This window comes from Mytilus trossulus, chromosome 5 (assembly GCF_036588685.1).
Source record: "Mytilus trossulus isolate FHL-02 chromosome 5, PNRI_Mtr1.1.1.hap1, whole genome shotgun sequence".
Taxonomy (NCBI): Eukaryota; Metazoa; Mollusca; class Bivalvia; order Mytilida; family Mytilidae; genus Mytilus; species Mytilus trossulus.
In genome coordinates this window covers 2,363,762-2,380,310 of record NC_086377.1, presented here as the reverse complement: position 1 = coordinate 2,380,310, position 16,549 = coordinate 2,363,762, and the positions used below count along the sequence as shown (strand labels likewise).

Genomic DNA, 16,549 nt, shown 5'->3' with positions numbered 1-16,549 from the left:
TAATCAAGGACAAGAGATCACATGTTTATCCTCAAATTGATAAATATACTAATTGTAAGGGAAGTAAATTGTATGCATGTGTTATTGACTTTAAAAGAGCCATTGATACTGTGATACACCCAGGTATCCTTATAAAAATGCTCAAGTCAGACATTAGGGGAAAATTTTACCAGTTAATTAAACACATGTATACACTTAATAATCTAAGAGTAAAAGTTGATAACACACTGGGTCCATGTTTTAACCATTATATTGGGGTTAGACAAGGGGGTATTTTAAGCCCTGCCCTTTTTATTCTATTCATAAATGATCTACCTAACTTTTTACTAAATTGTCCTGTTAGTGTAAAACTCAGCACTAGTCACATAGACTGTCTTATGTATGCAGATGATGTCATTGTATTTTCTGATTTTGCTAATGGACTTCAAAAGCGCTTGAAGGCATTGGAATCATACTGTGATACCTGTTGCCTAAATATAAACTTAAAAAAAAAAAAAAGTTTTAATTTTTAATAAAAGTGAACGCCACATAAAAGAACCATTCTATTTTAAAAATGAATTAATTGAAACTGTTTTCAAATATAAATACCTTGGAGTTATGTTCCAGTCTATTTAATTATGCAAAATAAGACTTATTTTATAAATCTTTAAAAGCTTCATATAAACTTAATATATGTTTATCTGGCTCAGATGCTAGTATTAAAACAAATGTATATCTGTTTGACCATACCATTAAACCTAGAATTTTGTATGGCTCAGAGATATGGGTAATGTTTAAAACCAACTCTGCTTCTTGTAAAAAAGATGCTACAAATGTACTTGAAAAAAATATACCAGATTAATGTTGTTGATAAAATGAACTTAAATTTCTGTAAGCATATTTTAGGCTTAAATAATAAAAGTACAAATGTTGCTGTACAATCAGAATTAGGTAGATTTCCTGAATATTTTAATATTGTTATATCTATGTTAAGCTATCTGCATAAATTAGATCATTGTAACTCAAATTTATTGAAAGAAGCGTTTTATGTATCAAAGATATGCATGAAAATAACACTATGACATGGTATTCCTTTGTTAAATTTATTTTACAAAAGCTTGAATTGAAAGATACATATTGTATTGATTATTCAATTAATATATTAAAACAACTTATTATGAAAAAGTTAAAGACATTATTTTTAAAAGCATGGTTCAATGATAAAGATAATGTTAATGGGAAGCTAGATATATATTTTTCTGATAAGAATAATTTCCAAATGGAAAATATCTTTATATTCAAAGTTTTCAATCAAGACAAAGTTTATGTAAATTAAATAAGTGCCCACCAATTACGAGTAGAAAAAGAGCGACTTAAGAACAAACCTATAGAAAAGTCACAGAGGACTTGTAATTTTTGTTCTCAAAATAATATTGAAGTTGAGTTTCATTTTTTAATAAACTGTCCATTTTATAATAAATGTCGGAAATCATTGTTTGCAAAAGCTCATGAGCACTGTCAAAATTTTAATAACTTAGACATATTGCAATTTTGGCCTTATATAAATGGAAATTAAAATGTCTCATTGATTTTTAGTACTTGTTGTAATTAAGAAAGTTTTTTTTTATAAAACATAGGATGATTGTCGGAGAAAATATACTAAAATACAGTTTGCAATGTTACGAAATATCAATACTTCTTCTTTTTATCAACAATAACTAAAAAGAGGTGTTTGTCAATAGACAGTTGTGTTATCCGTGCAGTTCGGTAGAGTTAATTTAATAGACGTGTTAGGAAAGTCGACACTACTGCTGGCGCTCGTGTTGGATGGAAGATGAATACAATATGCTGTTGGGACTATCTCTAAAGGTACAATATAAGTATGTTGTTACCTGTATGGATAGGCTTGTTTGATACCTCTGAGATTAATCTAAACAATTACATCTTTTAAAGTACGCAGAAGAAGATCAAAATAAAATTATGTATTTTAAGAACCAGCAACGGTTAAATAGATATATTGTTAGATCAATTAACATCATCTTGTAAATAATTTATCAACAAAAGGTAAAAGGGTGTAGTCATATATCTACGAAAGCCATGATAAAGGAACACTACACAAATATGTTCCGTGAATATCGGATTGAAAATCTAAGATCTCGGATTATTAATATGTGATCACGGATTGGTAATCCTGAACTAAATAACTACATGCATGACAATTCAATCAAATTTTTATGTGATACAACTTCCATTTACCGAAAGCTAGCTCAAAGTCATTTAAACATTTGGATTATGTTATTATTTACTTTGTACTAGCGTTCAGTTACTGATATAATTATTTTGTGTCGACTTAATAAATTAAAAGTTATCAAGACATTCTGAAAAAGAAGACAAATAACTTTAGATTTAGTTGACATTGTTTCCCGAAACTACAATCGTATATCCTACAAAAGGTTTCATTTATGACTGCAAATAAAAAAAAATATGTTTAATGACCACTGAAGATAAACATATACTTAAAAAGTTATTTATTTTTCTTATCCAGAGTTTTGAATTGAGATTCACAAATTATGTTAATGGCTAAATCTCTTTTATTTTGTCCATATATATTTTCTAAATTCAAAAATTAAATTTAAATACACATTTCCCTATCTTTGTGTATGCATATTTCATCTATTAATATGTAAATGCTTATATATGCATTAATAAACTGCAGTCAAATCTCTAAGGTGCTTATCATAATCTTGCAATTGTGAAAGAAATATAATCATATTACATAAATATCTAGAAATTGGTTGCCGTGTATACTTGGGAGAAAAATACCCTTATCTCTAATCAGTTGGGGCTGCATTTCATTTTTATGCAGCTCAAAACACCATATCTGTTTACAGGTGAATAATCCTTACAGAAATTGATTGTCTCCCATATTACTTTATCTTCCATGTGCATGCAACTGTTCAGTGTTCTATTGTCATGTATTTCATTTTATAATTTCATTGTTATAACACAAATCATTGTAATCATTATGTGAAATTTAAAACCCGCAAGGGTCCATGATTGGATTAATAAAATATTCTTATTCTTATTCTTATATAATAAAATAAAATATGTATGAAACAGTCTTTTGAAACCACGAAAATATTATAGAAGTTACACAGGGATTCCTTTCCTTCCAATCTGAATTTATAAAATGTCCTTCATTCATATCTAAGTAAGTGCAGAAGGTACATTCATTTTGATTGACAAGAGACATCGGCCTGGCAAATATTAATAGTCCAATTAGCTTTTTATGTTTCTATTGGGGTTTACACTTTAAAATCACCACGTTCAAACCGACCATATCTTGAATCCTAAATGCCGAGTTTCGAATTTCGAGACAGACAACCTAAAGATCGAAGAGACAAACCACATTTAATTTCCGAATTCTCCGATTTACATTATAAGGTTTCTGGTAAATTTTGTGTTTTAAAGAACGACACAAAGTACTGCATGAACTGCAAGCGTTAAGTGTTAAGTAAATATGGTAAAAATACAACATTAAGTACCGTATGAACCTTCAGCCATAAATACAATATATTTTGTAAATTGTTTAGGGGCTGATATCATTACATAGGGCCGATAAAGATTCTGATATGAAAATGCCATGTAATAATCCAAATATATTTTAATACATGTAACCAGGTCCAATTGTATAGTTGGCATGACATAAAAACGATGATTCAAAGAATTCAACTTTAAATAAAACTAGTACAGGTCAATTATGTTGTTTGAAAATCATACTATTCCAGGCTGTTTTGTTTTCAATATAATCAATACCACCAGTAATTACAAGTAGTGTCTAGTTATATATGTTTTGTTACTACCAACTACTAAGACATTGTCAGTAAATAAAACTAGACTACTAACCTTTTAAATGATGATGACGTAAAAATTATTAGACCCCACCGTTTGTATGCATGTCGACAACGAAATGCTGACTACTAACCTTTTAAATGATGATGACGTAAACAATATTTGACCCATCATTTGTATTCATGTCGACATCAAAATGCTGACTACTAACCTTTTAAATGATGATAACTTTACAATGATTAGACCCCAACTCCTGTATTCATGTCAACATCGAAATGCTGACTAATAACCTTTTAAATGATGATAACGTAACAATGATTAGACCCCAACTCTTGTATTCATGTCAACACCGAAATGCTGACTACAAACCTTTTAAATGATGATGACGTAACAATGATTTGACCTCAACATTTGTATTCATGTCAACACCGAAATGCTGACTACTTACCATGTAAATGATGATGACGTAACAATGATTATACCCCAACATTCGTATTCATTTCAACACCGAAATGCTGACTACTGACCATGTAAACGATGAAAACATAACAATGGTTAGACCCCAACATGTGTATTCATGTCAACACCGAAATGCTGACTTCTAACCTTGTAAATGATGATGACGTAACAATGGTTAGACCCCAACATGTGAACACCGAAATGCTGACTACTTACCATGTAAATGATGATAACGTAACAATGATTAGACCCCAACTCTTGTATTCATGTCAACATCGAAATGCTGACTACGAACCTTGTAAATGATGATGACGTAACAATGATTAGACCCCAAATCTTGTATTCATGTCAACATCGAAATGCTGACTACGAACCTTGTAAATGATGATGACGTTACAATGATTAGACCCCAACATTTGTATGCATGTCAACACCGAAATGCTGACTAATAACCTTTTAAATGATGATAACGTTACAATGATTAGACCCCAACATTTGTATTCATGTAAACACCGAAATGATGACTACTAACCTTGTAAATGATGATAGCGTAACACTGATTAGACCCCAACATTTGTATTCATGTCAACACCGAAATGCTGACTTCTAACCTTGTAAATGATGATGACGTAACAATGGTTAGACCCCAACATGTGTATTCATGTCAACACCGAAATGCTGACTACTTACCATGTAAATGATGATAACGTAACAATGATTAGACCCCAACTCTTGTATTCATGTCAACATCGAAATGCTGACTACGAACCTTGTAAATGATGATGACGTTACAATGATTAGACCCCAACATTTGTATTCATGTCAACACCGAAATGCTGACTACTGACCTTGTAAATGATGATAACGTAACAATGATTAGACCCCAACTCTTGTATTCATGTCAACACCGAAATGCTGACTACTAATATTGTAAATGATGATAACGTAACAATGATTAGACTCCAACATTTGTATTCATGTCAACACCGAAATGCTGACTACTAACCTTGTAAATGATGATAACGTAACAATGATTAGACCCCAACATTTGTATTCATGTAAACACCGAAATGCTGACTACTAACCTTGTAAATGATGATAACGTAACAATGATTACACCCCAACTCTTGTATTCATGTCAACACCGAAATGCTGACTACTAACCTTGTAAATGATGATAACGTAACAATGATTAGACCCCAACATTTGTATTCATGTAAACACCGAAATGCTGACTACTAACCTTGTAAATGATGATAACGTAACAATGATTACACCCCAACTCTTGTATTCATGTCAACACCGAAATGCTGACTACTAACCTTGTAAATGATGATAATGTAACAATGATTAGACCCCAACATTTGTATTCATGTCAACATCGAAATGCTGACTACTAACCTTGTAAATGATGATAACGTAACAATGATTAGACCCCAACATTTGTATTCATGTCAACACCGAAATGCTGACTACTAACCTTGTTAATGATGATAACGTTACAATGATTAGACCCCAACATTTTTATTCATGTCAACATTGAAATGCTGACTACTAATATTGTAAATGATGATAACGTAACAATGATTAGACCCCAACATTTGTATTCATGTCAACACCGAACTGCTGACTACTAACCTTTTAAACGATTAAACCTTACCTTACCTCTGTATCCTTAACCACCTATATAGGAGAACCACTTCAGTGTGTTCATAGGCTTCAGTGTGTCTAACAGTTATATCCCCCAACTGCGTGCTTTATATATAGTGCAGTACCATTGGATTTTTGTTTTATATACAAGTTATTTACACATTGTTCATTTTCAACATCAGTTGTTGGGTTATTACACCTTTACGTTTTTGTAGTCCTTTTTCCATCCTTTTGACAGGAAACTATATCTGGTGGTGTGTTAAAAAAAGAGAAGTCGGCGGCTACAGTATTCGATTTCGGCCATCTATGTTGTATTTAGTTTTAGATTTTCCCGCAGCATTGTAATGTCCAGAAGAATTTGTATCTTTACTTTTGATGTTTGCTCATGAAAGTCTACATGTATTGAACCCTTCAGAATGGCACTAACTTCATCCATCATTGATTCTAGTATCGGATAACCCTTCACATTCTGGGATAAAATGTTCCAGCGCTTCGTCCCGTTGGTGACATATCAGACAATTCGGGTTTGTTTCATTGTCATACATTTTGATTCTGTGCGAGTGCCGAATGTATGTGCCGGTTAATTTTTTTAGCTTTGGAGGAATTCTTCCTATGTCTCTAACTGATTGACATTTGATTTTTAGTAGTGGATGTAGCTTCCCTTGGTGGAATTCCGTGTAAATAAAGTGTTGAAGGCCTTTGTTATAAGAAACCATTCTTGTTATTGAGTCACTCCAGTTTTTTTGGATAATTCGGTTTATTAAAGTGATCCATTTTTCTTTCTTCATAGGTATATCAAGTAGGTGTTGATTTCATCCATGTTATATTTTGATAGGATCTTTTTGATTTGTATAAACCAGCTATTACTGCCCAGCGACTTAACACTGATTTGTCTCCGCGCCAGTTGTTTTTCCGTGCTGCTTTCATCTTGGTTACAGATGTTGTTAAATAATCCAGTGCTCTTTTGTCAATTAGCGCTTCGACGGGTAGTATTTCTGATAGTATGTACACCGCCAGGTCTGGTGTTGATGTAGACAGTGATTCGACGGGTAGTATTCCTGATAGTATGTACACCGCCGTGTCTGGTGTTGATGTAGACAGTGATTCGACGGGTAGTATTCCTGATAGTATGTACACCGCCGGGTCTGGTGTTGATGTAGACAGTGATTCGACGGGTAGTATTCCTGATAGTATGTACACCGCCGGGTCTGGTGTTGATGTGGGAAGTGATTCGACGGGTAGTATTCCTGATAGTATGTACACCGCCGGGTCTGGTGTTGATGTAGACAGTGATTCGACGGGTAGTATTCCTGATAGTATGTACACCGCCAGGTCTGGTGTTGATGTAGACAGTGATTCGACGGGTAATATTGCTGATAGTATGTACACCGCCGTGTCTGGTGTTGATGTAGACAGTGATTCGACGGGTAGTATTCCTGATAGTATGTAAAACCGGCATGTCTGGTGTTGATGTAGACAGTGATTCGACGGGTAGTATTCCTGATAGTATGTCCACCGCCGGGTCTGGTGTTGATGTGGGAAGTGATTCGACGGGTAGTATTCCTGATAGTATGTACACCGCCGGGTCTGGTGTTGATGTAGACAGTGATTCGACGGGTAGTATTCCTGATAGTATGTACACCGCCATGTCTGGTGTTGATGTAGACAGTGATTCGACGGGTAGTATTCCTGATAGTATGTACACCGCCATGTCTGGTGGTGATGTAGACAGTGATTCGACGTGTAGTATTCCTGATAGTATGTACACCGGCGTGTCTGGTGTTGATGTAGACAGTGATTCGACGGGTAGTATTCCTGATAGTATGTACACCGCCGGGTCTGGTGTTGATGTAGACAGTGATTCGACGGGTAGTATTCCTGATAGTATGTACACCGCCGTGTCTGTTGTTGATGTAGACAGTGATTCGACGGGTAGTATTCCTGATAGTATGTACACCGCCGTGTCTGGTGTTGATGTAGACAATGATTCGACGGGTAGTATTCCTGATAGTATGTACATCGCCGTGTCTTATGTTGATGTAGACAGTGATTCGACGGGTAGTATTCCTGATAGTATGTACACCGCCGTGTCTGGTGTTGATGTAGGAAGTGATTCGACGGATAGTATTCCTGATAGTATGTAGACCACCGGGTCTGATGTTGATGAAGACAGTGATTCGACGGGTAGTATTCCTGATAGTATGTAAAACCGGCATGTCTGGTGTTGATGTAGACAGTGATTCGACGGGTAGTATTCCTGATAGTATGTACACCGCCGTGTCTGGTGTTGATGTAGACAGTGATTCGACGGGTAGTATTCCTGATAGTATGTACACCACCGGGTCTGGTGTTGATGTAGCCAGTGATTCGACGGGTACTATTCCTGATAGTATGTACACCGCCGGGTCTGGTGTTGATGTAGACAGTGATTCGACGGGTAGTATTCCTGATAGTATGTGCACCGCCGGGTCTGGTGTTGTTGTAGACAGTGATTCGACGGGTAGTATTCCTGATAGTAAGTACACCGCCGTGTCTGGTGTTGATGTAGACAGTGATTCGACGGGTAGTATTCCTGATAGTATGTACACCGCCGTGTCTGGTGTTGATGTAGACAGTGATTCGACGGGTAGTATTCCTGATAGTAAGTACACCGCCGTGTCTGGTGTTGATGTAGACAGTGATTCGACGGGTAGTATTCCTGATAGTATGTACACCGCCGTGTCTGGTGTTGATGTAGACAGTGATTCGACGGGTAGTATTCCTGATAGTATGTACACCGCCGGGTCTGGTGTTGATGTAGACAGTGATTCGACGGGTAGTATTCCTGATAGTATGTACACCGCCGGGTCTGGTGTTGATGTGGGAAGTGATTCGACGGGTAGTATTCCTGATAGTATGTACACCGCCGGGTCTGGTGTTGATGTAGACAGTGATTCGACGGGTAGTATTCCTGATAGTATGTACACCGCCAGGTCTGGTGTTGATGTAGACAGTGATTCGACGGGTAGTATTCCTGATAGTATGTACACCGCCGTGTCTGGTGTTGATGTAGACAGTGATTCGACGGGTAGTATTCCTGATAGTATGTAAAACCGGCATGTCTGGTGTTGATGTAGACAGTGATTCGACGGGTAGTATTCCTGATAGTATGTACACCGCCGGGTCTGGTGTTGATGTGGGAAGTGATTCGACGGGTAGTATTCCTGATAGTATGTACACCGCCGGGTCTGGTGTTGATGTAGACAGTGATTCGACGGGTAGTATTCCTGATAGTATGTACACCGCCATGTCTGGTGTTGATGTAGACAGTGATTCGACGGGTAGTATTCCTGATAGTATGTACACCGCCATGTCTGGTGTTGATGTAGACAGTGATTCGACGTGTAGTATTCCTGATAGTATGTACACCGGCGTGTCTGGTGTTGATGTAGACAGTGATTCGACGGGTAGTATTCCTGATAGTATGTACACCGCCGGGTCTGGTGTTGATGTAGACAGTGATTCGACGGGTAGTATTCCTGATAGTATGTACACCGCCGTGTCTGTTGTTGATGTAGACAGTGATTCGACGGGTAGTATTCCTGATAGTATGTACACCGCCGTGTCTGGTGTTGATGTAGACAATGATTCGACGGGTAGTATTCCTGATAGTATGTACATCGCCGTGTCTTATGTTGATGTAGACAGTGATTCGACGGGTAGTATTCCTGATAGTATGTACACCGCCGTGTCTGGTGTTGATGTAGGAAGTGATTCGACGGATAGTATTCCTGATAGTATGTAGACCACCGGGTCTGATGTTGATGAAGACAGTGATTCGACGGGTAGTATTCCTGATAGTATGTAAAACCGGCATGTCTGGTGTTGATGTAGACAGTGATTCGACGGGTAGTATTCCTGATAGTATGTACACCGCCGTGTCTGGTGTTGATGTAGACAGTGATTCGACGGGTAGTATTCCTGATAGTATGTACACCACCGGGTCTGGTGTTGATGTAGCCAGTGATTCGACGGGTACTATTCCTGATAGTATGTACATCGCCGGGTCTGGTGTTGATGTAGACAGTGATTCGACGGGTAGTATTCCTGATAGTATGTGCACCGCCGGGTCTGGTGTTGTTGTAGACAGTGATTCGACGGGTAGTATTCCTGATGGTAAGTACACCGCCGTGTCTGGTGTTGATGTAGACAATGATTCGACGGGTAGTATTCCTGATAGTATGTACATCGCCGTGTCTTATGTTGATGTAGACAGTGATTCGACGGGTAGTATTCCTGATAGTATGTACACCGCCGTGTCTGGTGTTGATGTAGGAAGTGATTCGACGGATAGTATTCCTGATAGTATGTAGACCACCGGGTCTGGTGTTGATGAAGACAGTGATTCGACGGGTAGTATTCCTGATAGTATGTAAAACCGGCATGTCTGGTGTTGATGTAGACAGTGATTCGACGGGTAGTATTCCTGATAGTATGTACACCGCCGGGTCTGGTGTTGATGTAGACAGTGATTCGACGGGTAGTATTCCTGATAGTAAGTACACCGCCGTGTCTGGTGTTGATGTAGACAGTGATTCGACGGGTAGTATTCCTGATAGTATGTACACCGCCGTGTCTGGTGTTGATGTAGACAGTGATTCGACGGGTAGTATTCCTGATAGTATGTACACCGCCGGGTCTGGTGTTGATGTAGACAGTGATTCGACGGGTAGTATTCCTGATAGTATGTACACCGCCGGGTCTGGTGTTGATGTGGGAAGTGATTCGACGGGTAGTATTCCTGATAGTATGTACACCGCCGGGTCTGGTGTTGATGTAGACAGTGATTCGACGTGTAGTATTCCTGATAGTATGTACACCGCCAGGTCTGGTGTTGATGTAGACAGTGATTCGACGGGTAGTATTCCTGATAGTATGTACACCGCCGTGTCTGGTGTTGATGTAGACAGTGATTCGACGGGTAGTATTCCTGATAGTATGTAAAACCGGCATGTCTGGTGTTGATGTAGACAGTGATTCGACGGGTAGTATTCCTGATAGTATGTACACCGCCGGGTCTGGTGTTGATGTGGGAAGTGATTCGACGGGTAGTATTCCTGATAGTATGTACACCGCCAGGTCTGGTGTTGATGTAGACAGTGATTCGACGGGTAGTATTCCTGATAGTATGTACACCGCCATGTCTGGTGTTGATGTAGACAGTGATTCGACGGGTAGTATTCCTGATAGTATGTACACCGCCATGTCTGGTGTTGATGTAGACATTGATTCGACGTGTAGTATTCCTGATAGTATGTACACCGGCGTGTCTGGTGTTGATGTAGACAGTGATTCGACGGGTAGTATTCCTGATAGTATGTACACCGCCGGGTCTGGTGTTGATGTAGACAGTGATTCGACGGGTAGTATTCCTGATAGTATGTACACCGCCGTGTCTGTTGTTGATGTAGACAGTGATTCGACGGGTAGTATTCCTGATAGTATGTACACCGCCGTGTCTGGTGTTGATGTAGACAATGATTCGACGGGTAGTATTCCTGATAGTATGTACATCGCCGTGTCTTATGTTGATGTAGACAGTGATTCGACGGGTAGTATTCCTGATAGTATGTACACCGCCGTGTCTGGTGTTGATGTAGGAAGTGATTCGACGGATAGTATTCCTGATAGTATGTAGACCACCGGGTCTGATGTTGATGAAGACAGTGATTCGACGGGTAGTATTCCTGATAGTATGTAAAACCGGCATGTCTGGTGTTGATGTAGACAGTGATTCGACGGGTAGTATTCCTGATAGTATGTACACCGCCGGGTCTGGTGTTGATGTGGGAAGTGATTCGACGGGTAGTATTCCTGATAGTATGTACACCGCCGGGTCTGGTGTTGATGTAGACAGTGATTCGACGGGTAGTATTCCTGATAGTATGTACACCGCCATGTCTGGTGTTGATGTAGACAGTGATTCGACGGGTAGTATTCCTGATAGTATGTACACCGCCGGGTCTGGTGTTGATGTAGACAGTGATTCGACGTGTAGTATTCCTGATAGTATGTACACCGCCAGGTCTGGTGTTGATGTAGACAGTGATTCGACGGGTAGTATTCCTGATAGTATGTACACCGCCGTGTCTGGTGTTGATGTAGACAGTGATTCGACGGGTAGTATTCCTGATAGTATGTAAAACCGGCATGTCTGGTGTTGATGTAGACAGTGATTCGACGGGTAGTATTCCTGATAGTATGTACACCGCCGGGTCTGGTGTTGATGTGGGAAGTGATTCGACGGGTAGTATTCCTGATAGTATGTACACCGCCAGGTCTGGTGTTGATGTAGACAGTGATTCGACGGGTAGTATTCCTGATAGTATGTACACCGCCATGTCTGGTGTTGATGTAGACAGTGATTCGACGGGTAGTATTCCTGATAGTATGTACACCGCCATGTCTGGTGTTGATGTAGACATTGATTCGACGTGTAGTATTCCTGATAGTATGTACACCGGCGTGTCTGGTGTTGATGTAGACAGTGATTCGACGGGTAGTATTCCTGATAGTATGTACACCGCCGGGTCTGGTGTTGATGTAGACAGTGATTCGACGGGTAGTATTCCTGATAGTATGTACACCGCCGTGTCTGTTGTTGATGTAGACAGTGATTCGACGGGTAGTATTCCTGATAGTATGTACACCGCCGTGTCTGGTGTTGATGTAGACAATGATTCGACGGGTAGTATTCCTGATAGTATGTACATCGCCGTGTCTTATGTTGATGTAGACAGTGATTCGACGGGTAGTATTCCTGATAGTATGTACACCGCCGTGTCTGGTGTTGATGTAGGAAGTGATTCGACGGATAGTATTCCTGATAGTATGTAGACCACCGGGTCTGATGTTGATGAAGACAGTGATTCGACGGGTAGTATTCCTGATAGTATGTAAAACCGGCATGTCTGGTGTTGATGTAGACAGTGATTCGACGGGTAGTATTCCTGATAGTATGTACACCGCCGGGTCTGGTGTTGATGTGGGAAGTGATTCGACGGGTAGTATTCCTGATAGTATGTACACCGCCGGGTCTGGTGTTGATGTAGACAGTGATTCGACGGGTAGTATTCCTGATAGTATGTACACCGCCATGTCTGGTGTTGATGTAGACAGTGATTCGACGGGTAGTATTCCTGATAGTATGTACACCGCCATGTCTGGTGTTGATGTAGACAGTGATTCGACGTGTAGTATTCCTGATAGTATGTACACCGGCGTGTCTGGTGTTGATGTAGACAGTGATTCGACGGGTAGTATTCCTGATAGTATGTACACCGCCGGGTCTGGTGTTGATGTAGACAGTGATTCGACGGGTAGTATTCCTGATAGTATGTACACCGCCGTGTCTGTTGTTGATGTAGACAGTGATTCGACGGGTAGTATTCCTGATAGTATGTACACCGCCGTGTCTGGTGTTGATGTAGACAATGATTCGACGGGTAGTATTCCTGATAGTATGTACATCGCCGTGTCTTATGTTGATGTAGACAGTGATTCGACGGGTAGTATTCCTGATAGTATGTACACCGCCGTGTCTGGTGTTGATGTAGGAAGTGATTCGACGGATAGTATTCCTGATAGTATGTAGACCACCGGGTCTGGTGTTGATGAAGACAGTGATTCGACGGGTAGTATTCCTGATAGTATGTAAAACCGGCATGTCTGGTGTTGATGTAGACAGTGATTCGACGGGTAGTATTCCTGATAGTATGTACACCGCCGGGTCTGGTGTTGATGTAGACAGTGATTCGACGGGTAGTATTCCTGATAGTATGTACACCGCCGTGTCTGGTGTTGATGTAGACAGTGATTCGACGGGTAGTATTCCTGATAGTATGTACACCACCGGGTCTGGTGTTGATGTAGCCAGTGATTCGACGGGTAGTATTCCTGATAGTATGTACACCGCCGGGTCTGGTGTTGATGTAGACAGTGATTCGACGGGTAGTATTCCTGATAGTATGTACACCGCCGGGTCTGGTGTTGTTGTAGACAGTGATTCGACGGGTAGTATTCCTGATAGTAAGTACACCGCCGTGTCTGGTGTTGATGTAGACAGTGATTCGACGGGTAGTATTCCTGATAGTATGTACACCGCCGTGTCTGGTGTTGATGTAGACAGTGATTCGACGGGTAGTATTCCTGATAGTAAGTACACCGCCGTGTCTGGTGTTGATGTAGACAGTGATTCGACGGGTAGTATTCCTGATAGTATGTACACCGCCGTGTCTGGTGTTGATGTAGACAGTGATTCGACGGGTAGTATTCCTGATAGTATGTACACCGCCGGGTCTGGTGTTGATGTAGACAGTGATTCGACGGGTAGTATTCCTGATAGTATGTACACCGCCGAGTCTGGTGTTGATGTGGGAAGTGATTCGACGGGTAGTATTCCTGATAGTATGTACACCGCCGGGTCTGGTGTTGATGTAGACAGTGATTCGACGGGTAGTATTCCTGATAGTATGTACACCGCCATGTCTGGTGTTGATGTAGACAGTGATTCGACGGGTAGTATTCCTGATAGTATGTACACCGCCGTGTCTGGTGTTGATGTAGACAGTGATTCGACGGGTAGTATTCCTGATAGTATGTACACCGATGGGTCTGGTGTTGATGTAGACAGTGATTCGACGGGTAGTATTCCTGCTAGTATGTACACCGCCGGGTCTGGTGTTGATGTAGACAGTGATTCGACGGGTAGTATTCCTGATAGTATGTACACCGCCGGGTCTGGTGTTGATGTAGACAGTGATTCGACGGGTAGTATTCCTGATAGTATGTACACCGCCATGTCTGGTGTTGATGTAGACAGTGATTCGACGGGTAGTATTCCTGATAGTATGTACACCGCCGGGTCTGGTGTTGATGTAGACAGTTATTCGACGGGTAGTATTCCTGATAGTATGTACACCGCCGTGTCTGGTGTTGATGTAGACAGTGATTCGACGGGTAGTATTCCTGATAGTATGTACACCGATGGGTCTGGTGTTGATGTAGACAGTGATTCGACGGGTAGTATTCCTGCTAGTATGTACACCGCCGGGTCTGGTGTTGATATAGACAGTGATTCGACGGGTAGTATTCCTGATAGTATGTACACCACCGGGTCTGGTGTTGATGTAGACAGTGATTCGACGGGTAGTATTCCTGATAGTATGTACACCACCGGGTCTGGTGTTGATGTAGACAGTGATTCGACGGGTAGTATTCCTGATAGTATGTACACCGCCGTGTCTGGTGTTGATGTAGACAGTGATTCGACGGGTAGTATTCCTGATAGTATGTACACCGCCGGGTCTGGTGTTTATGTAGACAGTGATTTGACGGGTAGTATTCCTGATAGTATGTACACCGCCGTGTCTGGTTTTGATGTAGACAGTTAAAGCAGCTGTTTCAGTAACCTTTTCTGGAATTTTTCTAGTTAAAGTAGCATGGCTGTTTTTTAAGCAATTATTCTTATGCGTGATATGATAATCAGCAACTAAATTTGTTTACTAAATATTCTGATTGATAAAAGTTAACATGTGACAGTTAAACAGACAGCTCATAGAAACTGTTAAATGTTTGCCGATAGGTCAGTCACTGAAGTTACTTCAACCCCATTCAAGCAAACAGTTTTTTTCGACACGGAAAACTTAGATTGGACTAGAACTATCTACTACACACTACGCTTTATCATTTATAATTTTATGTATCAATAACTTGGCCACACATGTACTTTAAATGAAAATATTTGAGATGGCATTTTCAATTTTGTAAACAAAGATCCTAAAGATCTATTGTATGATATTCACCTCATATATTTAGATTATATGGTGTCAAGTTCCTAGACTGATTCGGATGTGTGTCTATTTTGTGATAAACTCGGGTTTAGTTTTCTGTAATTAGTTAATACTTCAGTTTCATTATTTATATCTCTTTCATATTCATTTGTTAAAATATACTGTTTGCAATAGCATTAAGTGTTCTACATAATTGGATGTTCTTATCCCGTGCATAAAAACAATGCCGTATTTGTCAAAACCTTTTCAACTTTTGATCTTCAGTGCTGTACAACTTTGTACCTTTTTCACGTTCGATCTTTTATATCTAGGCGTTATGTATTCAGGTTTAGTTTTCTGTAATTAGTTAATACTTTAGTTTCTTTGTGTATATCTCTTTCATATTCATTTGATAACATTTACTGTTTGCAATAGCATGAATTGTTCTATATAATAAGAATGTTCTTATCCCGGGCATAAAAACAATGCCGTATTTGGCGAAACCTTTTCAACTTTTGATCTTCAGTGCTGTACAACTTTGTACTTTTGTCACTTTCGATCTTTTATATCTGGGCGTCACTGGTGAGTCTTGTGTGGACAAGGCGCGTTTTTGGCGTATTGAATTTTAAACCTGATGCTTTTTGTTAATCTATTAATCATGTTTTTCTTTGTCTAATATGTTCTCCTATTTATTTGTATTGTAGTCCTGTATTATTATGTTGTCATTTCAATGTTATATTTAACTTTGCCATTAAAGTGCGAGGTTTGGCATGCCATAAAACCAGGTTTAACCCACCACT

General features: G+C 39.6%; 8 protein-coding genes across 8 annotated transcripts; all 8 read left to right on the top strand.

Annotated features, from left to right (window-relative positions):
* Positions 1 to 7,397: 7,397 nt before the first annotated feature.
* On the top strand, positions 7,398 to 8,084 carry LOC134719298 (dentin sialophosphoprotein-like). The gene has a single exon (XM_063582303.1). The coding sequence runs from the start codon at positions 7,398 to 7,400 to the stop codon at positions 8,082 to 8,084; it is 687 nt and encodes a 228-aa protein (XP_063438373.1).
* A 70-nt stretch (positions 8,085 to 8,154) lies between these two features.
* Positions 8,155 to 9,030, top strand: LOC134719297 (uncharacterized). Its single transcript, XM_063582302.1, has one exon. It carries the CDS (start codon positions 8,155 to 8,157, stop codon positions 9,028 to 9,030), a length of 876 nt encoding a protein of 291 aa, XP_063438372.1.
* Positions 9,031 to 9,037: 7 nt separating this feature from the next.
* On the top strand, positions 9,038 to 9,724 carry LOC134719296 (dentin sialophosphoprotein-like). The gene has a single exon (XM_063582301.1). The coding sequence runs from the start codon at positions 9,038 to 9,040 to the stop codon at positions 9,722 to 9,724; it is 687 nt and encodes a 228-aa protein (XP_063438371.1).
* Positions 9,725 to 10,362: 638 nt separating this feature from the next.
* On the top strand, positions 10,363 to 10,923 carry LOC134719295 (uncharacterized). The gene has a single exon (XM_063582300.1). The coding sequence runs from the start codon at positions 10,363 to 10,365 to the stop codon at positions 10,921 to 10,923; it is 561 nt and encodes a 186-aa protein (XP_063438370.1).
* A 7-nt stretch (positions 10,924 to 10,930) lies between these two features.
* On the top strand, positions 10,931 to 11,617 carry LOC134719294 (dentin sialophosphoprotein-like). The gene has a single exon (XM_063582299.1). The coding sequence runs from the start codon at positions 10,931 to 10,933 to the stop codon at positions 11,615 to 11,617; it is 687 nt and encodes a 228-aa protein (XP_063438369.1).
* A 512-nt stretch (positions 11,618 to 12,129) lies between these two features.
* LOC134719293 (dentin sialophosphoprotein-like) lies at positions 12,130 to 12,816 on the top strand. Its single transcript, XM_063582298.1, has one exon. It carries the CDS (start codon positions 12,130 to 12,132, stop codon positions 12,814 to 12,816), a length of 687 nt encoding a protein of 228 aa, XP_063438368.1.
* A 70-nt stretch (positions 12,817 to 12,886) lies between these two features.
* On the top strand, positions 12,887 to 13,573 carry LOC134719292 (dentin sialophosphoprotein-like). The gene has a single exon (XM_063582296.1). It carries the CDS (start codon positions 12,887 to 12,889, stop codon positions 13,571 to 13,573), a length of 687 nt encoding a protein of 228 aa, XP_063438366.1.
* Positions 13,574 to 13,643: 70 nt separating this feature from the next.
* LOC134719291 (serine-aspartate repeat-containing protein G-like) lies at positions 13,644 to 15,371 on the top strand. Its single transcript, XM_063582295.1, has one exon. The coding sequence runs from the start codon at positions 13,644 to 13,646 to the stop codon at positions 15,369 to 15,371; it is 1,728 nt and encodes a 575-aa protein (XP_063438365.1).
* Positions 15,372 to 16,549: the final 1,178 nt, after the last annotated feature.